Genomic DNA, 25,724 nt, shown 5'->3' with positions numbered 1-25,724 from the left:
TGAAAAAATGGATAAAAATACACAACCGTGCTCCTCTTAAAACCATAATAAACCACTAAAACACTTGACCTCAGTATCAGTATGTTTTTGTACTTTCATTTACTGACCCAGAGTGAACACATGTTTTATTGATTTCCTTTGGTGTTCACTGACCAATGAAGTGTCTCAATCAACACTTTCTCCTCCAACCTTTAAGGGCATGAAACCAAGTCCATGCTCAACAACAACGGGTCTAGATACAAGCGCAGCAAACTGGAGCGGAAGCTGAACATAGACGTCATCTTCTGCGTCATTCTGCTCTTCGCCATGTGTCTTGTCGGAGCACTAGGTCAGTAATGAATTACATCACATAATCTTACAACCACTACGCAGACTGATTCATGATTAGTACATTTAGATTTACGAGGGCACATTAAGTTTCCAATAAAAAAAAAAAAAGACTCATTTTGGCCACAGGCCCAGACACATAACTGAGAGAAGAGGGAGGAGACAGGCGAAGGTGTGGTGCCAAAAATAGCTTTGGTCTCTTCTCGACAGTCAGTGTGATTAATCCTGCTGTCCTCATACATGCAGGTCACTTCTTATGGCTGCAGGCGCTGCCCGGCATCCCTCCTTACCTGGTCCCCGACAGCAGCGGTCACCTGGACGGTCCCAGTCTGTCTAGTTTCTACACGTTCTTCACCATGATCATCCTGCTGCAGGTGGAGCCGCCTGACTGTCTGACAGAAAGTTGGGAGAGTGTTTTTATTCATTTTGAAGTCATTAAACTAATCTTCTCTCCTCCTGTCTGCTTTCCTCTCGGGGTTACCTTTCACCTTTCCCCCTCGTTTCCTCTTCTTCATTCTCTGTTTTTATCAACATCTGTACTTAACTCATCTTTACATTTGCCCTGCACTTCTGCTATCTCCTGTAACTACATCATTTTCGTTGCTTTCTTCTCTGTTGTTTATGCCCTTTTCTTTTGTCCTTCATCTCACTTCTCTCCACTTGACATATTTACTTTCCTATTCTTCTGCGTTCCTTAACCAATGTGTCTCTCTTTTTCATTCCAACACTGCTCTTCTTGTCTCTCCTTTTTCATCTGCTTTTCCTTTCCTTCCTCTATTCTCTTTTCCTCTACTCTCCTCCCCAGATCCTGATTCCCATCTCTCTCTACGTGTCCGTTGAGTTGGTCAAGATCGGTCAGATCTTCTTCATCACTAATGACACTGACCTGTTCGATGAGGAAACCGATAGCCGCATGCAGTGTAAAGCTCTGAACATCACAGAGGACCTGGGACAGATAGAATACATCTTCTCCGACAAGACTGGAACCCTCACCGAGAACAAGATGGTGTTTCGGCGATGCTCCATCATGGGCACTGAGTATCCACACAAAGAGAACGGTAAACCTCTACAGTGACACACAGAAAGCCCTACTTTAATGTTACTTACAACATTGTACATAAAATTGTGAGTAGCTGTAAAATAATAGAACTACATCACAGAAAATGATGACATTTTACAGACTGGGAATACAATAATAATGAATAATTGTGTAATGATTAGTCCACATATTGACCACTGTCTTCATGATGTTCTTGATTAACTCTGAATCAGGCACAGAGCAGCACAAAACTAGTAACCACTCATTAATCGCTCATTACCTGATCATTAGTCACCATTTTTTTGTGACTCACCTACATCCACCAAGCAAAATGACACCTCGCACTGAGTAGTTATTAAGCAGTCTCTCATTACTTCATGATTAGCTAACCATTACGGCTCCTTTTAGTGCTCCCTCAAGTAAAGTGTTACATTAATAGTTCTGGACTACAGTATATTCACTCAGGAGTGTACTGCCAGCTCTGTGATCAGTGTTGCTCCAGGAATTACGATGTGAGTCCGTTTGCCAGTTTATAACTTCAATGAAAGTAAATTACACATAAAAAGAAGTTGATGTTCATTGTGGCACACTCCCAGAAGTTAGCACAGAATGGAGTCTTACTTTAGTCATTAGCGAGGCATAATTTTACCAATAACGGGGCACATTTTCCATTTCTCTGATGCTTCATTTCATTACAAGAAAGCTGAAAAATACACTCATGGTTCACTTCAGTGGTCCAGACATTCCACTTAAGTGCTGCAACACACTGACATACTTACATTGGTGTATTAACGTGGCAGCTTCTGTTTGTAACATTGATGTGATTGTAGATTTAGCTCAATTGAAGGCTGATTTATTTACGTTAACTCCTGATCAACTGTATTTTTTGTCAAATGAGTTGTGACAGTTTAAGAATAGTCAGTTTTATTTTCCTTTTTGTTGAGGTGTCATAGAGCTTTAAATTAATGCATAACATATTTTCATTCAGAGGTGTTTATTACCGGTTCGCTTTGTACGAACTTCCTAGCTGGTATTGCAGGTGCAACTTATTTCCAGTTATGCTGAGTTGTTGTTGGAGCTTTATCTGACTCAGACATAAATTGAACAGAAAGATATTTGCTGAACATGAAAAACTAACAGTTTAGATGAACTAAATTAAAATTTCAGCCTCTCTGTAGGACCTCAATGCAACAAAAGTCAGTATACATTTTATTTTTAGGACAGAATCCGTCCATGATGGGGAGGATACCAGATTTTAGGAGGGATTTTCTACCGTTCTTTAGAGACTATTGTTTTTCAGCTACTATTTGCTAGAGGGGTTGTGTTTGTCTACCTTTCTCTCTAAAATACTTCAAAGGTGTTCTCTGGATTCAAGTCAGATGACATATTTGGCCAGCTCATTGTTTTCATTTTCTTCTTTCGACACTCTTGTGTGCCTTAGGGCAGATGAGTACATTGCTGGGATATTATTCTTGTGCCAGGTTTCTGCAGTCATCTTGTTAGCCAGTATTTTGGTATCTCCATAGACATTTATGGTGCCATCCATAAATGTAATTTCTCCAACACCTTTTGCACTCATGGAGTCCCCAATCATCACACTCCTACTTCTGTGCTTCACTGTCGGCACTATGGATTCACTGTGGGAGTCCTGGCCAGGCTGATGTAAAACTTGCTGGACCACATCTGAGCCAAACAAGTTTATCTTTGCCTCATCTCACCAAAGAATGTGCTTCGAATATTCAACAGACTTCTTTTCATGTTCTTTAACAAAGTCTTATGTGACGTTTTTATGCTAAACATCAATCTGGGGTGTTTGTCTTGGTTGTCACCCATAGATCACACCATCTCAGCTCTCACAGAAGCTTTGATTTCCACTGATAACCCCAGGGGCTGCACAGTGGGGTAGTGGTTAGCACTTTCGCCTTGCAGCAAGAAGATCCCTGGATCAAGTCCCGGGGTGGGCCTGGGATCTTTCTGCATGGTGTTTGCATGTTCTCCCTGTGCATGAGTGGGTTTTCTCCGGGTACTCTGGCTTCCTCCCACAGCTGAGGTTAATTGGTTACTCTAAATTGCCCTTAGATGTGAATGTGAGTGTGATTGTTTGTCTGTATATGTAGCCCTGCGCCAGACTGGTGACCTGTCCAGGGTGTCCCCTGCCTTCGCCCGAGTCAGCTGGGATAGGCTCCAGCAGAAACAACAACAACAGAAATAAAATAAAACAGAGACAACTATTGTTGGAAATGAACCCTTCACTTGATCTGATGCAGGATACAGTCAATATATGTGTCAATGTGTTTCTTGGGATTTGCAGCCATCCGCCTAGCTGTCCTTGGTGAACCAGAGTCAGAGGAGGAGGTCATCTTCAACCAGCGTCCACAATCCCTGCAGACTGGTTGGTCCCTGGATGCTGAGGACACAACCCCCCGAGACACCACACAGCGCCGTGGCAGTCGACACAGGAGCAAGGTCGCGGGAATTGCTCAGAGCGATGTGGCCTTCAGCAGTCCACTGGTATGATAATTGCTCAGTCGAGAAGAAAAGGAAGATATATATTTATTTATTTTGCCTATCTTAATATTATAATCACACGGGAGCCTAAATAAATGGTGACAGTGACTTTAGGTAATGAACTGGAATAAAGCTGCAGTAAAGATTTTGAACTATAGATATAGACTGAGCTGTAGTTTATTGTCATCCAATCCTTACATGACAGGGCAACATTAAACAAAATTACACTGCATGGCTCAAGGTAGTATAAATAAGACTATATACCCTCCTATAAAACAACAAGGTGCTAAGATTTTTTTTAAGTGTCTTAAAACACTGCAGCAATAAATACAAAAAGACTTCTAAAAAGAATAAAAGAATAGTGTATTGCTTAGGGAAGAGTGCCCATACACAGGTAAATCACTTCTCATAAGCTGTGTTGGTTGGTGTTTAAGGGATAAAGACCAGCAGATGTGAGGCATGAGTGCAATCAGACAATTAGCTGAGAGTCCATCTGTGTCAGGTAACATCTCACATATGCAGCCGACAGTGACAGTCAGATAAAACCACTTTGGCAACCATTTAGTCACACTTTCTAACTGTTTATGCTCTAAACTACAGCTTGTTCAGAGTCAGTGAGTACTAAAATTTATTACAACTCGGAAAAGAATAAGATACATCCAAGACCGATTAGCCACTCTCTGTTTTTACCTTTGAATCATTTTAAATAAGGATGTCCTTCCTCACCACATCTGAATCCACACTTGGAAGACTTCAAACTGCCATTTGTTTACCCAAATCTGACCCATCCTTGTGTCAAAAGGCCTCATGGTCCCAGTCCCTGCTGCAGATGGCCGAGCTGCTAGGTGTCAGTGATGAGCACATCCATTTTGGCTCAAAGTTGCCCCTGTGTCTGTGACGGGACATATGGTCATGCTGAGCACCATTTGGCACAGACCACCGATGTCACATAAACTGTAAACGTGCGCTATAGATTAGTCACCGTCGTCTTGATATACAGTACAGTATCTCCGTGCCTATTTTTGTCCCTGGGGCAGAGAGCAGAGGCCAGGAGATGCAGGCTGAGACAGAAAAAAAGTCTTGTGTTTATTCCAGAAAGGCAGCCAGAGCCCATCTTTAGCGTTCTTCATGCTGCGTCTCCAACAGAGCATAATGTTTGTATGAATGAAACCTTCCTCCCTTCCCTCTGTCCTTCTGTCCTTACTGTAATCCCTCCTCGCACACAGGCAAACAAAACTGGACGAAAAGTTTGAAATCTATAAAACTTTCTGCAAATCCCCCACAAGTCAAATGCGAGCAGGAAACAATTTATCAACACAAGCGTTTTAATTAACAAACTGATTAACTTTTACTCCAACAGGAAACTGAGGTGATTCCAGACAAGAAGCTGCTTCAGCAGATTAGCAGGGCAGAGAGCAGCAGCGGCAGCAGGAAGACAGATCCCTACCTGGACTTTTTTCTGGCTCTTGCCATTTGCAACACAGTGGTGGTTTCCATGGCAACAGCTCAGAGACGGAGGGTGAGCGTTTTGCTGTGGATGGGAAGTGGAGATGGAGGGCACAGTCAGGAGAGAAAAGATGGAGGAAAGATTTGTCCTATTAAAATTTCCAGCATCCTGCAACTTTGAACATGTAAAACTGACTGCCCGAAAACATTTTGCAGAATCTGTTAATGCTATTAGTCATTATCTTATGATTTCTATTCCTCTGCCAGCCTGCTGAATGCCTATTTAAGCTGCAAGACTACAGAGAAATCCATGTAATTAAATCAGCAACAGACACAGCAGAAAAGTTTAAATTCTCCTCAGGTATTCAGAAGTTGCATCTGCTAATTTCCCTTCATCCTTAAACCCCCAGTTTTAAAGATTCTGGGTCTTCATTAAATTTGCCACAGAATTAAAAGAGACTTGCGGGAGCAGTTAGGGCATTTGCTGCTCCCGACTGTCATTTTAAGGTCTGGCAGATGGGACAAATCTGTGTGTTTTGCCCCCTTGAGTTTGTAATTTAGGGTAAATGCACAAAAAAGAAACAGAGTGGAAATACATGGCAAAGTTGTATCACCATATGTGTGATGAGATAAAATGTCCTAATGTACCAAATTCCTTCTTTGTTTTCACTTTTTCAGGTGAGTGTGTCTCCACGCTCCTGCCACGGCACTAATCTGCTGGAAAGGTTGTCCAGTCTGGTGAAAAACTCCAGCTCTTCATGCCTTTCCTGCTGCAAGCGCAAGCCCAAGAGGAACCGTACCTTTTCAGATAGCTCAGTTGTAGAGGAGGACCATTTTCAACCCTCTGTTAAGAAGGAGAGGAATGGAGGCAGCTATGCGCTCCAGACATGCTCCCTCCATGCTGCATCCGAGAGCAACAAGCCTGTGGCAACCTCAGATAATCTGAGGTATGAGGCAGAGAGTCCAGATGAGGCCGCCTTGGTTTACGCAGCTAAGGCATATGGCTTCATTCTGCTGGCCCGCACCCCTGACAGTGTGACGGTGAGGTTGCCGTCTGGGGAGGACTTGGTGTTCAAGGTGCTGGACACCTTGGCCTTTGACTCCAACAGGAAGAGAATGTCTGTTTTGGTGCAACACCCAATCACCAAAGAGTATGTGCTGTACACTAAAGGAGCAGACTACGCCATCATGGAGCTGCTTGGTACACCTTATGCAGGTATGTGGAGGTGAAAGTACAGTGAAAGTACATTTAGACTACATTTATTGGTCACTTCATAATTCTGATCGTAACTATATGAATATCTGTATTATATCACCTCCAGAGGCTCTCAGTGGTAAACAGAAGAATACAGCAGCTGATACTCAGCATCACCTTGACTGCTATGCCAAGGAAGGGCTCCGAACATTGTGTGTTACAAAGAAGGTAGAACATCTGATGTGCTGTTATTTGTCAGCGTTTCATTTCCTCATTTGACAAGAACTCATTTTCACCTTGTTCCTGCATATGTTGCAGGTTGTGAGCGCGAAAGTGTATGAAAGCTGGTTGGTGGACAGACAGAGAGCGCTGGCTGCTATAGATAACAGAGAGGAGCTCATCATGGACACTGCAGTGCAGCTGGAGACAAACCTGTCTTTGCTAGGTAACACACATCCTTCACAACACTTAGAGCAAAGGTGGGCAAACTTTATGTCTCAGGGGCCATATTGACTTTTGAAATTCGACAGACAGGCCAGACCAGCATCAGATGGTTTGAGATTGTGCAAACTAATATAAATCACATGTTAAAGACAATACTGACAAAGTAAAGAATACTCACTTTCTGTTTCAGTGGGAACAGTGTTGTTGGTCACCCTTTTCTGCCAGTGCAACAAAGTCTGGTGTCAGTTTGGTTGTGGCAATTCTCAGGATTGATCTGAGGTGTTCATCAGTTAACTGGGATCTGGGCTGTGCTTTGTTGATGGTCATCACGCTAAACGTCTGCTCACACATGTAGGTAGATCCAAACAACACCAGCATCCTCTGTGCCATCTTCTGAATGTTTGGAAACTTGGCTTCACTTAGTGAAGCGTAAAACTCATTCAGTTTAGGGGAGCTGAACTTCTCCTTTAAGACCGAGTCACTTTGAAGATCGATCAGTTCCAACTGCAACTCCTGAGGTGCTGTTTCTGGGTCTTGTGACAAAGGACATGATACCAGCTGAAGTGTCTTGTCAATTTTTTCAAAATCAGAGAACTGACGGCAGAATTCTCCATGTAGGTCTTCTAGTGATTCCTTATATTTCATCACATGTTGACTGGCCTCTGTCAGTGTCACCAGTGTAGGGAAATGAGCGAAGGATTTTTTGACATTTGTTTTTAGAATAAAGTCAGTTTGGCTTTGAAGGCTGTCACATTTGTGTACATTTCGTGCACAAATTGACCTTTCCCTTGCAGCTTCACGTTCAGCTCATTCATGTGTGTCAGTATGTCCACGGCAAAAGCAAAATCACAGCCAGTCTCTGACGCGCAGATCAGGAAAATCATCGGTTTTCCGATTAACTCCAAAAATGAGCTAATCTCACCTTTGAGCTCCCACACTCCCTGACATACTTTCCCCAAACTTAACCAGCAGACATGAGAGTGGTAAAGCAAGTCCTTGTGATCAGCATCAGTTTCTTCTAGAAACTTCATGAACTTACAATGCTGAAACCCTCTCACTGTGTAAAGTCGATGAATGGCTTCACGACATGATCAAGATGCAAAACAGACTTGCAGAGCGCTTCCTGGTGGATTATGCATTGTAAGAAAATCACATCCAGCTCAGGGTTTTCCTCCTTCACCTTATCCTGGATTCTGTTCAGCAGTCCGACGTTTTTTCCTGTCGAGTTTGATGAGTTTCCACCACGGCAGCTTCATCCTCTGGATGACTCCAGACATTCTGTCCTACAGTCCTCTCCACGTGTTTTCCCCTTCATGGATTCCATTGTCAAAAATTCCTCCGTTGTCTCAAAATGTTCATTAATCCCTCCAATAAAAATTAAAATCTGAACAGTGTGTTTTATGTCATTGTTTTCGTCTAGTGCTAATGAATATAGCTTAAAGGACTCCGCTTTTTTGTTCAGTGAGCTGGCTAAGTTTTCGTCGATTAGTTCAACACTGTAACTAACTGTCCTGCTGATAAACTATTTTTTTCAAATTTGTTTTTGCTCTCTGGGCACAGGAGATCTGCTGTCTCTACCATGCATTCTTTCAAAAACTTCCCTTCGGAGAAAGGCTTGCTAGTCTTTGCTATTTTGAATGCTAGCAAATAGCTTACCTTCGTGCTTGACTCTTGAATCGTAGTTTGCAGAAAAACGTATTTTGCTGAGTGTGTAAACTGGCTGCCAGCCTCGCTGACTGGTTGCTTAGCGTAGTTAGCATGCTTCGTGGAAAAGTGCCGGCTGACATTGTATTCTTTAAAAAAACGCAACCGTTTCATTGCAAAAAAGACATACAGCCTTTGAATGGACTTCAGCGAAAAAGTATTTAGTAGTCCACTCCTGAAACACTCAACACTCACCGTGGACTTTTCTTTTCTTTGGTCCATTCATTGTTACGGCAGGGCAACGTAGAAGAAGAGAAAATAAACCAACAAAGGTCACTTGTGTCTGGAGCACGCCATCTATTGGGGACAACAGAAACGTCGGTACTGCAGGGGAAGGCCAAATGAATGTGGTCTTTACTGTAATTTCGTCAATTCTAATATTGACAAAATTATTTCGTGGGCCAGATTGAAAAGCCTAGCGGGTCGTATGTGGCCTGGGGTTTGCCTATGTCTGACTTAGAGTATGTCTGTGTGGTTAGATCAGTGTGTGAATGAGGCCTGTCTGTGGCTGTGTGTCCTGCTGCAGGGGCAACAGGCATCGAGGACCGACTCCAGGAGAATGTCCCCGACACCATCATGGCTCTGAGGGAGGCTGGGATCCAGGTGTGGGTTCTGACTGGTGACAAACCAGAAACAGCTGTCAACATTGGCTATGCCTGCAGGCTACTGGAAGAGGAGGACCTGGTGATTAACATGAGCTGCAGAAGCAAGGTGAGCGGAGCGCTGTGTGCCTCACTGTAGGTTGGCCATTTGACTCAGAGCTGCTTATATTCACTGCCTTTTTGTGCAAAATGATAGAATTAGTGTCAGGAAATCAAACAATGAAAGGAAATGGTCAAGTACGTCTTTGCCAGGGGTTCAGTGGGAAACCTGGGTCTACTCTCAGGTCTTTATGGTAAACGTGTAGTCAGAACTAGCAGCAAAGTTCATGGTTTCAAGTCTGCTGCTGGTTGTATCATAACATTTACTGCATAGATGCAAGACTATAGAGCTATAAAGAAAAAAAGCCAGTCCTGATTTGACAGAATTTGTCAAAATAAAATTAAATATCATCTGCATAAAGCAATATAAAATTTGAATGAGGTGTGGTTCACAGTCCTGTGATTGCCAAATAACTTATGCTATATAGGTCAAGAGATAAATCAAATATTAAGAGGGAAGGAGGGAGGGTAACTTTGATAAGAAGATTTACCCTTATATCAAATTTAATGATGGGACTTTTACTGCCAAATTACTTTCCAACTCAAATTACAGGATCATACTTTTGCTTTTTAAAAGAATGCATCATTCAAAAATGATTTCGTGGTTGTCAAATATATACCCTAATATTTGAACAATACAGTAGGACATACCTGGAGCTTTAGTATCTAACGAGTATCAAACCGTCTATTGAACGCTGGCCTTTTTAAACAGATTAAGATTGAGACTGTAATTTTTATCTCACATATCATATACAGCTTGTTTCAGAGGGCAGCACTGACCTTTTTAATGGTCACCCGTGACCAGCTGTGTGTTTTCCGAGCAGCAGCTTCAGGAGGTCTCGCCTGTGAGGTTGTCTTCCTCCAATTTAAAAGACTGAACCTTTTTGACCACTTTTACATTTTAGCTAAAGGTCAAACCCTCACATTTCCATCGGAGAAAGATAAGGTGTCTTGGTGGGCCCTGCTTCTCTGAGGTCATTAAAGATCTGGTAGCACAGGAATGAACCCTTCATAACAACCTCACCATGTCTAATCATCCTCAGCCTCAAATGGACCAAAATTACCTGTCGGCTCTAACGGATACACAAGGAACTTTCTGAAACAAAGGGGCTGCAGTTCTCAGATGGAGTAGTCACTGATGATGAATGGAGTTAGATACTCCCAACACAATAACTAATGCTTTCATATCTAATTACAGTCTAATATTCAACCCTCAGAGGAAATACCCTTCCTCTCATAATCCAGAGTGGAGGCATATTAGTAATGAACTATTTTTTATCACCGTAACTCGATGACCACCTGAGAGATGCACTCCCACAACCATCATCCTACAAAGCCTAATGAAATTTAGCTAGTATTTGATAGATGGAGTGAAACTAGGGTACAGCCTTTTTTTTCCTATTTTATCATGTCAGTTTCCTTTTCGCTAAGAGACCGGAGTTATTTACGCATAACAATGACGAGCCTGGCCGGGACAGAGCCTTGTAACTGCTCACACACAGATATCATGAATGTAACCAACAGCATTGTAATGTTGTTTATTTTACCAGCACATACTCTAATCTGTACCCTGATGCGGGGCTATTTCTATTTATTTGCTCCATGTGTTTTTTCAGTTGATTGTTCAGTTAGTTGTTTGTTTTAAAAATGTCTGAAAATTAGTGAAAATTGTCCATAACAGTTTAGAAAACTTAAAATGACATCTTCAGAGTGTTTATTTTGGTTCAAAAACTGCTCATAGACATTGAGTTTGCCATCACACAAGACAAAGAAAAGCAGGAAATCTTCATTTTTAAGAGGCTAGCATGAGCAAACTGAAGCATTACTGTTTAAAAAATGACTTAAATCATCAATTAACTTTTCCACAACCACCACTTTCAGCTCATACTTGAACATTTTTATCAAACGGATAATATTAATGCTTCTCCTGGTTCTCCAGCTTCCCCCCACAGTCCAAAAATATGCTGAGGTTTATTGGGAATTCTAAATTGTCCATAGGTGTAAATGCTAGTGTGATTGTTTGGCCTGTCCAGGGTGTCCTCTGCCTTCACCCTAAGTCAGCTGGGATAGACTCCAGCCCTTCTGCAACCCTAATGAGCGCTAAGCAGTTTATAGATAATGGATGGATGGGGTATAACAATGCCATCAGCTAAATAAGCAGCTGTGGGTTTTCAGATCACGTGCACATCCATCCTGGACTGCACCCTGGAGGAGGTGAGGAGATACGGCGAAGATCCTCGTAACGTGGACACCCGCCCAGACATCTCTCTGGTGATTGATGGACGAACCCTGACCATGGCTCTGTCGCCAGACCTGCAGGAGCGCTTTGTGGATCTGGCCAAGCGCTGCCGCTCTGTGCTCTGCTGCAGAGTCACACCTTTACAGAAGAGCAGAGTGGTGAAGGTGATCAGGGAGAAACTCAAGGTCATGACACTCGCTGTGGGTAAGAAAGAAACTTAGATTTGGTATTACATCACATTGTATTCTAAAAGAACAGTTTTTTCTTTCACTTTTTCTTCACTCCGTCACTTTGCATTCATGTGCAGTTTGTTCAACATAAAACACTTTCACAACAAAATACTTGTATAGAAACAGTAAGTTTTAAGAAAGTGTGAAGTGACTGAAGTCTGATATATAAAATACATTAACAGTAAATAACTAATAAATAAATCAACAACTTTATAATACAGAGGTTTAATTAAATTAAATGTTTCATCACATTTAACTTCCAAGTACTAGTAATTTTAGTCCACTTTTATCAAAATTGACCATTGTTGTGTAGAACTGGTTCTGTGTTTCTCAGAAGCAATAAAAGAAAAGTAAAGTAGTTCCAAAATCCCTTCAAGACTATTGTATACTTAATCTGTTGGGAAAATATAGGCTGTGTTGTCTTACATTTGCATGACAAAGTCCTGTTCTTGTAAAATTAAATAAAATGTTACTGAAAGTAACAGATTTTCTGTAATAGCTATATATCAAATGTGACAGTGTAAAAAAAAAAAGTTCCTATCTAGTGATGAACGTTCTGCAACTTTGTTCGCTCTAATCCCTCTCATAACATCATATTTGGCAACAGCAGTCTTGTGTTTTCAGTGAAAAAACTCTAAAAACCCACCGCTTGTTCAGCAGAAAGATGTAGTTAGCAACTAGCTGGGAACAAAGTGGAGCATTCATCACTGAATGAGCCAGATATTTATCTCAGATTGAGGTGGAGACCCAAATGGAGCTAAAAGGTGGTGAATATTGTCAATAAATGTCATAGAGAAAATATAGCCATGTATCGAATTTGCAATGAATTCCCAAATATATATATATGCTGCAATAGCAGTAAAAATGCTGTGAGTCTTTTTCAAGGCTCTATACAGTTATATATTTATATAAATATTCCCTCTGTGTTTTCAGGTGACGGTGCAAATGACGTCAACATGATCCAAGCAGCTGATATTGGCATTGGGATATCTGGTCAGGAGGGGATGCAGGTTGGTATTCACCTGTTTTAGCTTCAAAGATGTGTTTTCTTCTACAGTTATCACTGCTCCAAACATATTCTGAGTTGTCTTTGTCATTGCAAGGCGGTCATGGCCAGCGATTTTGCCATATCTCGCTTCAGACACCTGAAAAAACTTCTCCTGGTCCACGGACACTGGTGCTACACTCGACTGGCCAACATGATAATTTATTTCTTCTACAAGAACGTGGTGAGTGTTTCAGCTGCATTAGAAAGCTCTGTTGTCTAAATTGACCTTCTGCACTGATTTCTCATGTAATCAGCTGTGGTTTAACACGTTTCTCAGGCTTATGTCAACCTGCTGTTCTGGTATCAGTTCTTCTGTGGATTCTCCGGCACGGCCATGATCGACTACTGGCTGATGATTTTCTTCAACCTTTTCTTCACCTCTGCACCTCCCGTCATGTTTGGGATCATGGACAAAGACGTTTCTGCAGAGCTGCTGCTGGGAGTACCTGAGCTGTACAGGACTGGACAGGGTGCAGGGGTCAGTGATACTCAGAAACAACAGCGCAACTCTTTGTTTAAACAGGGAAAATCTAGTCAGTAGCTGTATGTTAACAGAGCTGGCTGAGCTGGAATAATCTTTATATATTTAAACTTGTGGCTGTGTTCTTAGGCATACACATTTTCAACGTTCTGGGTTTCCATCCTTGATGCCTTCTATCAGAGCCTGGTGTGCTTCTTTATTCCATATTTGGTAAGAAACACATTAAACTAATCCCTCTGCTATTACTCTTTATTGGTCAGTTACTAGTTAACTCTATTTTTGCCTTCAATTTGACAACATACTTCATTTGTCCTCAGGCTTACCAGGATTCAGACATTGATATTTTTACCTTTGGAACTCCTCTGAACACAGTTTCTTTATTTACCATCCTGCTGCATCTGTCAATAGAGATCAAAGCCTGGGTGAGTACTGAACAGATAGACGTCTACTTCTAGATACAATCATATAGCTTCAATGAGTCAAAACTCTTGAGTAGTGTCAGGTAGTGTGTATAATTACTGCACATAATAATGGACCTAGACAAAATCGGTTTTGTATGAACTCTCCTGTTGTCCTCATTTACGGGCACCAAAAATATTTTTTCCTTGTCTGAAAAAAATCCAAAAATTCCGCAAAAAAAAAATCCCCACACTTCTGAAAATTTGCAAAAACCTTCAGGAAGAAAATTCCAATAATTCCTTAAAAGTTCCCCTTAAAAGTTTTATTTAAAAAAAAAATCTCCCAAATTTGGATAGAAAATTCTTATAAATATTTTCAAAAACTGAGTAAAAATCTTTCAAAAAAAAATCCTAAAAGTATCGAAAGTGATTACATATATATCAGTAAAACTTCTAATATTTTCTCAAAGAACATTCACAAAAAATCAACGAAAATCCAGAAAATTTCACTGAATTTAGGTTCATTTTGTTCTTAAGTAACACTTTTAACATTTCTTTTTTTTCCACCAAAAAATGGTCAAAGATTTCCCAAAAATGTTGAAAATGTGGACATCAGAAGTTTCACGGGGAAAATATTTTTTTCCCCCCACATTTTCAAACTTTAAAACAGGTCAGTTTTGACTCACAAGGCAACACAAGGGTCAAACTATTACCAGGAATCTTGTTCTACTAACAGGACTGTTACCAGCTTGTTTTGTTGTCTGTGACTGTCTTGTAGACGGTGGTCCACTGGGTGATTATGCTGGGCAGTGTGGCGTTGTACTTCGTTGTGACGCTCGCTTACAGCGCCATCTGCGTCACCTGTAACCCTCCATCCAACCCGTACTGGATCCTCCAGAGCCAGATGGCCGACCCCATGTTCTACCTTGTCTGCCTCATCTCCACAGTGGTGGCTCTGCTGCCCAGGTACCATCAGTGCTCTCCTCCTGGTGTCTGTCAAGCTTTAAACCCGGCGGGGGCAGAACTTTAATGTGTTACAACAGAGTCTCTTTATTGAGTACTTTCTAATATAGTGATTCTCATGTCTCTGTAGATCTTACAAGCTTCATAATGTGGCCTTCCCTCCTTATTTCTTTCATTTTCTTGCTATTTATATCTCAAGTTATATGAACCGTATATATGTATATATATATATATACTGCCGCATGTAAAAAAAACAGGAAGGAAATGTCAACAAATTTTGCTTTGATGTCTATAAAAAAGTGAAAACAAAACAACAGATACTGGAGAAAAGTTTTTATTAGATAGTGTACTGAACTGCACTGGGAAAAGTAAGACTGAAAATGAGCAGCCTACAGAGCTATGCGGTGAATTTACACTCAGTCAGGATATTAAATTTTAAATGTGCTCCAAACCTGTTTTTCTTCATAAGACAACCTACGAGAGAGCAGAACCTGTCTGCAACTGATGATTGTTTTTCTTAATCAGTTTGCTGTTTTGCATTTAAAAGGTCAGAAAATATATATTAAAAGCCTAATGTCTAAAAATAGATTTGCACTAATACAAAATGACGACAACAAGCAATGACTTTTTGTCATGTTTCCTGAAAAGTGATGCAAACAGATAATTAACCATCAAAATAGGTTCGGATAAAGACTAGAAAGTTAAAGTAGTCTTTAGAGTTATAACTTGAAGAATCATGAATGGCAGAGATCTTCCTGTTTCTTCTTCATTTCTACTGTATACTTTCTGTTTGAGTTTTCTAGTGCAGTAGTTTCCAACAATAAGCCAGAGAGCTCTCAAGATTTATAAAGGAATCAGATGATGTGACTTCTCTCTGATGTTACCCTTTATTTTGGACTCCAAAAATGCTTTAAAAAAATCTGAGATGGGAAATCACCTCTGCACTGAGGCAGCTAATAACCTGTGATGAGGGCCACAAGTAGATGCACCTTCCTAGTCGACTTTCCACGTGTTTGAACATCTTCAGTCTGGTTATTATTTTATTTGGCAGATCTTTAACACCTATGAAACTGTGTGCTACACATATGCTCTGGTCTGATTTGTAATTAGCTAATGTTAATTGAGAAGGTCAGGAGCGACTGCACCACAGCTCGGTCTTCATCTCTGCTGCTGATGCATCTGAAAGTGCTGATATTTAGAGAGAATGCTCTGATTTACATCAAAGAGACGCATATTTTTCTCTGGCCTACTTTCTCACCACTGCACACTCTCCCCCAGGTACACATTTCACGTGATGAGGAACTCTATCGCCCCCTCCCCGATCGTACAAGCGAGGCATCTGGACCGACTGGACCCCTCGGAGAGAGAACAATGGATCAAGGAGTGGAGGAGCTTCAGAGGCGGAGGCCAAGTCAAACGCTCCAGGCTGTCAACCCCACCCTCTCCCAGCCTGGGGACCCCTGCAGACCTTTTTCCAGAGTCTCCCACCACCGCTGAGATCATCGGGGATGATTTCACACTGAATGTCATCAGTGAAAACTATCAGAGGCCGGTGCACACATAAGAAATGGAAGCAACTTGATGGATAAAAGAGTACTGTGATTATTTATTAGAAAAAAATGTAAATATGTGAACTGACTCATGAGAGGATGTATCCCAGGACAGAGTAATGTTTCATTTTGGAAAGGAAGTCAGAGAGAAATGCTCTTCCTCTATGACTGGAGTCTGTTTCGCAATAAACTACTCACAGGCCCTCTTCTCCTTCCTCTCCTCATAACAAAGTAACACATAAGCCTGTTACTTTCCTGATGGGTTTTCAGCACACAGTGGTAACCCAATTAGTCATGCCACCCACCCCTCCAAAAAGTGGCACTTTTCCAGGACAAAATGCTTAGCTGGTTTAATATATTCCTCTCACCTAGATACCCTAACAGGCACACAGGCAAAAACGTGTGGTTTACAGATTGTCTATTTAATTTCCCTGCATTATTTGCCTTTTTTCTGGGCTGGCCTGTGAGTAGTTTTTGTGTATGTTGTGTATATCTGTAAAAAAAAAAAATCGATGGAAATACATTTTATTTTCCACTAGTGTGTGTTTGTGTGTGTCAAGCTTTCAGATGGAGCGTCTACATCAAACAAGCAAAAAGGTAAATTTAGAAGAATCACAAGAAAAGGCTTCTGAGCTATAAAGTCTGGTGCTTTTATATGGAAATGGAGTGTGCACAAGCGAATCCACTTGTAAAAAGGGCTGAGTTATCATTGGCATACTTCATTATACAGTAGCAGCTTTGCTTATATAACCTCCCACTGCCTCCAGTTAGATCACTGCTGCCCTCTAGAGCTGAAAATGAAGAGCTGCAGAAAGGTCAAATGGGACAAAGTCAGGAAAACAAGCGAGCAGCTTTCAGACTACACTGTATTTGAGCCTGAAAGACACACAACATTAAAGTCATGTAAACACCTTCACTTTTTATTAAGAATCAAACACAGCATAAGAAGAAGAAGTAGCAGTTGCAAATAATCACATTTCTTCCATACCTGAGCTAGCTTGTTACTGCTGCACATCAATTAAAAAAACATGTAAACATACCGGATAAATGACTGACAGTGAATTGACAAATTAACAAAAACAATGCAAATCTTTACAGCTGTATTAGTTCATCATATGGTACAGTGTGGCACTGGATACTGTGGGCCTGTAATGTTAAATGTGCTATTTTGCACAAAATAAAATTGTATGACAAAGTAAAAATACATCACAGTAAAAATTACATAATAAAATATAATATAAAAACTGTAGACCTGGACTCTTTAAAAGAATGGTTTCACTATTCCTAACTACAGCTGATGTTCATTGTAACACAAGACTGATTTTTGTTATATAGATTTGCTTTGTCTTAATCTTGAGGATAAATGTAGACATCATCTCCAATGCATCAGCAATGTATTCTCATCAAATGTCACCAAACGACTACAAGATTTTTTTTTTTAAATCAGCATTTAAAAAGGAAAGTTAAAGCCACCAGGCAGACAAAATCAGTGCATGTCTCAGTAGAAGAACAAAACCACAACATCTAAAGATTAATTCAATCCATTACACTGAATAACTGATGTTCAAACAATTAAAAACCAACTCAAAATGCTGCACTTCGAGGTGTATCTTTAATAAACACAAATATCCGTTCTGTTTTACTAAGAGGAGTGACTCAACCAGAACAATCTGATCTGTATCGGTTGCACTAAGTTCTCTTAGCTTGAGCCTGAGCAATGTGCATGCTGGGAAAAGCACCAACTCAAGCAAGAGTAGTTGTTTTTGAGACTATTCCGAAGAATACAGGGAGAGAAACAACATTTGATGAAGTAACCATAAGCAACCAGCAGATGGCAGATCCACATCTTTAGTGGGTTGAGGGTTACTGCAGCTCATCATTTCCAGTCTGAAAGAAAGAAAGAAACACCAGCATCCAAAAATTCACATCACAACATTAGTGCATAGAACGAAGATGATAGATGGAAATAGATAAACCAGTCTGTCAAAATCTTCTTACGTCAATCTGACTGCAGGTATAATTACAGGAGACAGCATCAGAAACTTCCCATCTTCTCAAAAGTGGACCAAGAACATCAGGTGAAACTTTAACCAGAGTTAAAGTCGGCCTTGTTCTCAGTCAGAGTTCATCAGACTCAAGTATTTCATCAACGGCCCTCCATTCTGACTTCATGTCCACCTACCAGGTGGGCATCATATCAGGGAACCACATGCGGCCAAGGTGCTTGGACACCTCACTGTGGATCTGCTCCATGTTGTAGCTGCTGTCTGGGATCAGCACCTCCTCCATGATGGACAACTGAGTCAGCCTGCCGCCACACATCTTCACAAACTCCACAAAGCCGCTGCAGGTCACCTCGCACTCGCCCAGCCCGATGGCCGTCAGGCTTTTGCAGCGCTCTGCGATGCGGATCAGCTCCTCGTCCAGGGGCTCCAGGCCGTTGGCGCACACGACCAGCTCCACCAGGCGAGGGCAGTTCAGCCCGATGCGACCCAGCATCTCCTTGCTGACCGCCCGGCCAAAGTACAGATGGGTGACCGGGGTCTCCTCACAGAAGAAGGGCTCGAATTCCTCCTCATACAGGAAGAAGTACATGACGATGTTGACCTTAGGTGAGTGTCGGACCAACGCCTCCCAGCTGCTCCTCTTGATGGTGTGAAAGTGCGTCTGTCCGGGGTTCTCGCTCACCACATCGATGCGCAGGTGCTCCAAGTGGACGTGCTTTTCAGTCGACAGGGCGAGGAGGAGCTCATCGCTCAGGAGATGGTAGTTCAACGCCAGCTCCCTGAGGCCGTGGCACTGGTCTGCCACGCACAAGATACCTGAAGGAACAGAGAAGAACATCTGAACTACTGGTTACAGAAAAAGCAAAGAATCAGCACAATGGTGAATGCAATGTTGGACAGATGGTCGCACCACCATGTTGATCCAGTGAAACGTCTCAACAAGCATTGGACAGACTGAAGAAGACGAATGCTCAGCAATGATTTCTCCTCTATGTGTTCACAGTAAATAGAGCTGATCAAGCCACAGTCCACCTGATCATGTAAGAACTGCTCAGATTTTCAAAACCTTTAAGTCTCTGCTACAAACCCACCATTTCCCTTTGGCATTTAATCCAAATAGAGCGTAACACCCCGACTTCATCTTATATTTTCATGATTTTATTGTGTAGTTAATCAGATTTGTCTTTAAGTCATTCCATTTTACTGCATCTTATTGGTGGCTATTTTTCAATTGCACAGCACATGTTTTCTTTTTTTTTAAACAATTACACGCTATATACATTTGACAAACAGTTTATTCCTCCTTCCACTTCACATTTACAGCATTTGTTGCAGTATCATCATGTCAAAGTGACACTGTATGAACAAATGATGGCATTTCCCATCAGCCTCAGCTGGACCTCATGTTTAGTGATAATTAAATTCGCCATGTTAACACTTTAAGCTGAGATTAATAAAGATGGTAAACATCTACCTGTTAACTATAATGTAAGTGTCTTACATTCGTAAAGGGCTCAAAGTACCACTGACTTAGAAAAACATCTGCAGCAATGTTGGCTGCTTGTAAGTCTGCCAACATTGCTGCAGATGTTTTTTAGCATTTTATTTTTTAAGACTTATTGGAGTTACATGTGTTGTGAGTAGAAACAAAGCAAAGTAAAATGGATCATCCTGGTGATTTGCAGGGATTTAACATGCTGGCAATGTATTTTTAACAGCAATCAAATGATGTTATTTTTTTCCCTTACCAATTATTAGGAATCGACAGGACTGAGGACAATATTCAGAACTAAAAAATCTTTGTGTCAAACATTTAAATAACACAAATTCTGTTAAAATGCCTTTTTTTAGATTTATGTTTCACCTAAGTTTAATTGATCAGATTTTAAGAACAATTGCTGCTCTATCTTACAGCTTTATATTCATGAAATCTTAGCCTGATATATTAAATATTTTCTGAGATTTAAAAAGAAATGCTTAGAAATTGAACACGGACCCACTTTCACCTCATTTTTTTAAACATTGAAATTTGAGGCTATGTTTAGATGACAATATGTGAAGAACTAATGAAGTTAAAATCCAAAAAGTTTTCACAGGTATTTCTCATTATGCTTTGATTCAGAATCTGAAAAAGTGGACAAAAATGTACAGTGTCATTAAATGCCTTTGAGTACATATTAGCAAAGAAGTTGAAGATGCATACATCAGACGATAACTGCTTGTTACAGTAAGACAAAAGCAAAACATATAGCATACTTTTTAACATGAAACATTTGTCCACAAAAATGACAAGACAGTTATTTCAGTTAACCTTTTATAACTGATTCAGCGGATATGACAAATTGTACCACAAAAGCTAAAATATTGCTCGATAGAATAACTACTCTCTGTAAGTATTTGATATAACAATTTAAATTTTATAGCATTTAAAATATCCGTAGTTTATGATTAAAAAAAGTTTAAAGTAAATCAGAGATGTTCAAGCAGAAGAAGAAATTGATTTTAGTGGAAATATCCATTTATCTTTCAGTGTTGATAGGCAATAAGCAGCGATGGCTGTAACCAATCAGATGGATTACATTATCAGAACTAAGTTAAAACAAATCAGATTCAGTCAGACACTGATTTGTAAAGACTTCCTCTCCTTTCATTTCCTGTACGTTTTCTGAGAAAGCAGAACCAGGAAAATTAATCTGAGGAGTGCTGACCTGCCGGGGAGACATGAGGACAGCTGCTCATCTTCAGCAACTTAAGGGTGTCGCTGTTGTTGGCAACCAGCACCTTCAGGGACGGATCGTCCACAGGAGTGTCATCAATCTTGATAGAGGACAGAGACTTGGAGTTGACAAACACCACCGTCAGCGCAGACACAAAGTGGGCCTGGGGAGGAACAAACAAAGGGGATTAAACTAGGACTTCGTATGATTGTTATTTTGGATGAGCGAGTTGAAAACAGCATATATGTGATGTGCACATGAAGCACAGGCTGTCTCTTACCTGGGATACGTCCATGAAGCTGGGCCGTGCTGTGGAAATCAGCCCCAGGGTCTTAATGGTACAGTTCACCAGCTGGGAGAGAATGTCACAGGCCGCCTCTGCAGATTCTGTGCAGCTGTCCACCTGATTTACCAGCAGTGATTCACCATTTTGTGAAAAAAAAAAGATGAAAACACACATATAAATGAGGGGTGGAAAGACGGAGGTGTAAGAATCCTCTCAGCCTAGTAGGCCGACTAATGCCAAGACAGCTGATGTGTCATGATCGATTGTGCAGCAGATGGTTCGGATTAGGGAGAGCGCATATTGTTTTTGAGACAGCTGTGTTGTGAAAATGGAGGAGGAGGAGGTGAAAGAGGAGGTGAGTGACAGCAGGGGAGGCTCTTACTTTGAAGCTGACGTACTGCAGGTGTTGGGCGTGCTTCTTGATGATCTGCTGAATGAGGTCAGGGTGAGTGGAGCGCAGGTAAGATGTGGCCGGCTGATTGAGCTCAAACTCAAATCTCCTCCATAGGTCAGGGGTGTGAAAGACGTCATTCCAGCACCGGCAGACTGACGAGGCTCTGGCCCGGTCCACCAGGGACAGATGCTGGAAGATCTGCAGGACGACGTGGTGCGGCAGATTACCCCAGTCCTGCCCCGGGGTCAGAGAGAATCTGGACGCCACCCGCTTCTGTCTCTTAACCTTCTCCTCATGGGAGGGGAAGGCCTGGCAGATGGATTTGAGACCTGTTTTTCCTTGCTTCATTCTGAAGCAAATCAGTCCCCTGTGGCATCATGAGAAGTAGGAGTAGTTGAAACAATACTGCAACAGCTGCATGTGTGCAGAAACACGTCTGCAGTATCTTATTTTATCTAATTGATATCTTTTAGTTTTCAGAGTGATATCACACTGGAGTGAAAAAATGGCACTGTGCGTTGAAGAATCAACATCTCTGGAAGTCTGTTGTTAATCCCCATTTAACCAATCCATCATCTATACACTGCTTAATCTTCATTAGGGTCACAGGGGGCTGGAGTCCAGCTGACTTAGGGCAACACCTTGGACAGGTCACTAGTGTAACGCAGGACAAATCACACTCGCATTCACACTGACAATTTAGAGTTACCAATTAACCTCAGCATGTTTTTGGACTGTGAGAGGAAGCCGCAGTACTTGGAGAAAACCCACGCATGCACAAGGAGAACATGCAAACTCCATGCAGAAAGATCCCAGAAGGCAGGAACGTGAACCCGCGATCTTCTAGTTGCAAGCTAAAAGTCTTAATGACCAAGACACTGTGCAGCCCTCCATTTAACCCCTATATATGAAACTGCATGAACTTCATATAGCTTACTGAAAAATGATCATTTTAGATGTTCATTAAAACACTGGTTTGTACTGATTCTGAATAGTAGCAATTATTTGGATCCATCTAATAATAAACCCATTTGTTCCAGATTGGCATTTACAAATCTTAAATATGCAAATCCCATTTTTTATTTACAAACCAAAATGCACAGAAATGTAAGTATGTTAAAAAGGCTTTGATAATTCTGAGTAGCTTGCAGACAGTTTCAAAATCAATCCTCCACTCAATCCTCCGATCCTCCAGTGCAATAAATTCTTCTCTTTATCAAATCTCTACGTTGATTATTGCACAAGGTCTGCTCTCTGTATTCTCTGGTTGTTGAACAGGATTCAAAACTAGTTTTTAAGATAAGAGCAGCTGCTCATCTTAAGCTGAGGGATCAATAAGCGTTGCAGAATGAGGTAAAGTGGAGAAACAATGATGGTAAATGTGTCTAGAAAATATGGCTGATGCTGAAATGTATACATTTTCCTGAAATGTGCCACCAGTCAGCAGAAGCATATTTTCTCCCAGGTTGTGCATGCAGTAATTTAACCACCATTTTAAGACCTCTTTTCCATACAACAGCAGGTTTACTGATATTTTTCACAGCATTGCAGTGTAAACCTGAATGCTAGCTGATGTTCCTTTTTACTAAACAGTGATCACTAGCTTCTGTTTATCTATTCTAAGTAAAAGTACTGAAACCACAGTCTAGCAATTTCCTGTTAAAAGAAAAAGTCATGCATTTGAATTTAAAGTTAAGTAAAAGTGCATAAATATCAGCATCACAATATACTTAGAGTACAAAAAGCAATAGTTGATGCAGAATGGCATATTTCAGAATAATTTTATATTTATATATTATATTATATTGATCACAATTAATCTATAATGAGAGTGAGGAAGGGTAGTTGAATTTCCTCTAATCCATAACATGATCAGTGTCTGTTTGTTTATCCTATTACAATATGAAACTATATCTGCAAAGCAACTTAAGTTATCAAATAACTGTTAGTGAATTGCAGTGGAGTAGAATCATAAAGTAGCATAAAGCAGAAATTCTCAAAGTAGTTGAGAAAATGTACTTTTAAAAATTACTTTTCCTTAACAAAAGCTGTTCTGAGACTACCTACCATAAATACTGAGCATGTGAAGGCAGCTCACACTGACATGGCTCGAGCCTAAAAATAACAATTTACAACTGAGTTGGGAGCTTAATTAGTTATTAAAATCATTCACATTATCCCTATGCCATTAGTATTTACTGTGTTGTTGTCATATATTGTGTTGTTATTATTGTATATTGGCTGCTACAGGTTGAACTACATCACCTGTGGCTGCAGGTGAACACATTTACAGAAACCTAAAGTCTTTGTCAAACCCAGCTGTCCACTTCACTGCACTATTCCAACCCCTGAAGGTGCTTTCCTCTCCCGCATTTCCCAGCCGATCTTCTCTGACACCTGAGCTGCAAATGAAACACATGATACTTGAAAACACAAAAAGGAAACCGCACGTTACTTACAGTAGCTTCAGAAGCAGCACTTTCCTACGGATTGTGTGCCTTGCAGATGGAGGAGGCAGCGTTCACTCGGAGCCATGGCTGGAGATGACTGGAGAAATGCTGGCTGCTGCTGATATAGGACAGCAGGAGCAGCTCCCATAATAAGCTCTGTGCGTTTTAGCGACAGCTTGACGGGCGCAGCCGAGCAGCCGGTACACGTGAGCGGAGGAAAACATGGATCTGCTCTGCTGCTGCTCACCAGCATCATGCATGCAGGAAAACACATGAATAGATCCGGATCAGCAGGGGGAGCCTCCGTGTGTGCACTCATTAATAGTAATTTACCTTCACTTCACTGATTTATTTACACCACTGATCGTGTGTGTGGTCACTCTGCCTGCGTGTGTATGTGTGTGTGTTGTTGTTGTTGTCCTGATCCACGAGCAAAGAGCACGAGATACTATGGGCACGCGCACCCAGGAAAGTAGGTCAGTGTGTCAAAGTGTGTGTTAGTGTGATCTTGTGAAATGGTCATTTAAAAATCACACATGAACACACACACACACACACACACACACACACACACACACACACACACACACACACACACACACACACACATCTTTTTTACATTAACTTATTTTATCAGAAGGTTACAGATTGCTCTCACAAGCACAGACTAAATTTATTATGCTGAATACGGTAAGCTTACACTTTTGAGAAAATTTATAGTAATGAAAAAACATTCTTATGGCTGGACTTCTATGAAATCGCACAATATTTGGCTCTCAGGTGGTTCTTTGAGATTAGTTCTAGAGCAACAGATCTTATCATTGCAATATTTCACATCGATTCAAAATGATCTGAAAGACGAACTTGGACAAACATAGCTTTTATATATTGATAACAAGGCTGAGATCATCAGACTCACACTGGGGTGGTACGATGTCTCATTATTATAATTTTTATACAGCCAGGTTCTATATAACAAAATAATTTTTAGTCTCTCAGTCAAACAATTTACTTAGGCAGGAAATACAGCCATGTAGAAGTAAATGAGAACTCAAAGCAAATCAGTTTATTAATGTAATCCTCAGCTGATTAAAACTTGGAGTGGTTCCTCAAATTATGCTTTTTTATTTGTTGATACAGTTTTTATGCTAAGTACACTTTAACTTACAGAAGATAATGTTTGACACTTATTGCTACTCACTAGTAGACAGATGTCATTACGTTCACCCAGCCTTTTGTTTCCTGGTCTATGGCCACTCCAGAACTGATAGGCTGCTCGTCAGGTTCACTAAGATGTCCAAGATTCAGTGAATGCAACCACTGTGTCCCAGTGCAAGTTAGAGAGGCATCAAATGACAAAGCAGCCAGTTCACAGAGCTCTTTATAGAGTCTGTATAAGAGTGTCATCAACATCAAGAATTAAACCGAAATAATACATACTTTAACAACTCAGAATGTTTTATTTCTATACATTTGCACATACAAAACATGCATTTTTACATTGCCAATACATTCCACAATGGCAGTAGTAGAAAAGCTTTACATTGCTTCAAAACTGTTGTGCAGCATCTGCAGTGACAGGTATTGGTTACTTCATT

At 40.9% G+C, this 25,724-nt stretch overlaps 2 protein-coding genes across 3 annotated transcripts in view; one reads left to right on the top strand and one right to left on the bottom strand.

Moving 5' to 3' along the window:
• atp10b (ATPase phospholipid transporting 10B) overlaps positions 1–16,814 on the top strand; it is a 30,307-nt gene extending 13,493 nt beyond the window's left edge. For both annotated transcript variants that reach the window (XM_051954895.1, XM_022216411.2), the window contains 17 exons: positions 197–328; positions 574–701; positions 1,133–1,385; positions 3,678–3,877; positions 5,235–5,393; positions 5,999–6,536; positions 6,643–6,743; positions 6,834–6,960; positions 9,190–9,374; positions 11,540–11,807; positions 12,767–12,843; positions 12,937–13,062; positions 13,159–13,359; positions 13,492–13,572; positions 13,680–13,784; positions 14,539–14,726; positions 16,002–16,814. In XM_051954895.1, the coding sequence (XP_051810855.1) occupies positions 197–328; positions 574–701; positions 1,133–1,385; positions 3,678–3,877; positions 5,235–5,393; positions 5,999–6,536; positions 6,643–6,743; positions 6,834–6,960; positions 9,190–9,374; positions 11,540–11,807; positions 12,767–12,843; positions 12,937–13,062; positions 13,159–13,359; positions 13,492–13,572; positions 13,680–13,784; positions 14,539–14,726; positions 16,002–16,287 (3,155 nt within the window). In that variant the 3' untranslated portion in view covers positions 16,288–16,814. The remainder of the gene's footprint in view (positions 1–196; positions 329–573; positions 702–1,132; positions 1,386–3,677; positions 3,878–5,234; positions 5,394–5,998; positions 6,537–6,642; positions 6,744–6,833; positions 6,961–9,189; positions 9,375–11,539; positions 11,808–12,766; positions 12,844–12,936; positions 13,063–13,158; positions 13,360–13,491; positions 13,573–13,679; positions 13,785–14,538; positions 14,727–16,001) is intronic.
• A 358-nt stretch (positions 16,815–17,172) lies between these two features.
• fbxl3l (F-box and leucine-rich repeat protein 3, like) lies at positions 17,173–24,510 on the bottom strand. Its single transcript, XM_022216410.2, has 5 exons — positions 24,136–24,510; positions 21,665–22,043; positions 21,277–21,399; positions 20,988–21,159; positions 17,173–19,095 (listed from the first exon to the last, which is right to left on the bottom strand). The coding sequence occupies exons 2-5, from the start codon at positions 22,022–22,024 to the stop codon at positions 18,452–18,454; spliced, it is 1,299 nt and encodes a 432-aa protein (XP_022072102.1). The 5' UTR covers positions 22,025–22,043; positions 24,136–24,510; the 3' UTR covers positions 17,173–18,451.
• Positions 24,511–25,724: the final 1,214 nt, after the last annotated feature.

The sequence above is a fragment of the Acanthochromis polyacanthus genome, chromosome 10, assembly GCF_021347895.1.
Source record: "Acanthochromis polyacanthus isolate Apoly-LR-REF ecotype Palm Island chromosome 10, KAUST_Apoly_ChrSc, whole genome shotgun sequence".
NCBI classification, from domain to species: Eukaryota; Metazoa; Chordata; class Actinopteri; family Pomacentridae; genus Acanthochromis; species Acanthochromis polyacanthus.
This window is presented reverse-complemented; position numbering and strand designations above follow the sequence as displayed.

Bases quoted from the DNA above. Each gene is read 5' to 3' on its own strand.
- fbxl3l (XM_022216410.2), bottom strand. From the start codon at position 22,024: ATGAAGCAAGGAAAAACAGGTCTCAAATCCATCTGCCAGGCCTTCCCC. The intron at 21,400-21,664 runs GTAAGAGCCTCC...CTGGTAAATCAG, and splicing joins TGCAGTACGTCAGCTTCAAA to GTGGACAGCTGCACAGAATC. The intron at 21,160-21,276 runs GTAAGAGACAGC...GTTCCTCCCCAG, and splicing joins GCTTCATGGACGTATCCCAG to GCCCACTTTGTGTCTGCGCT.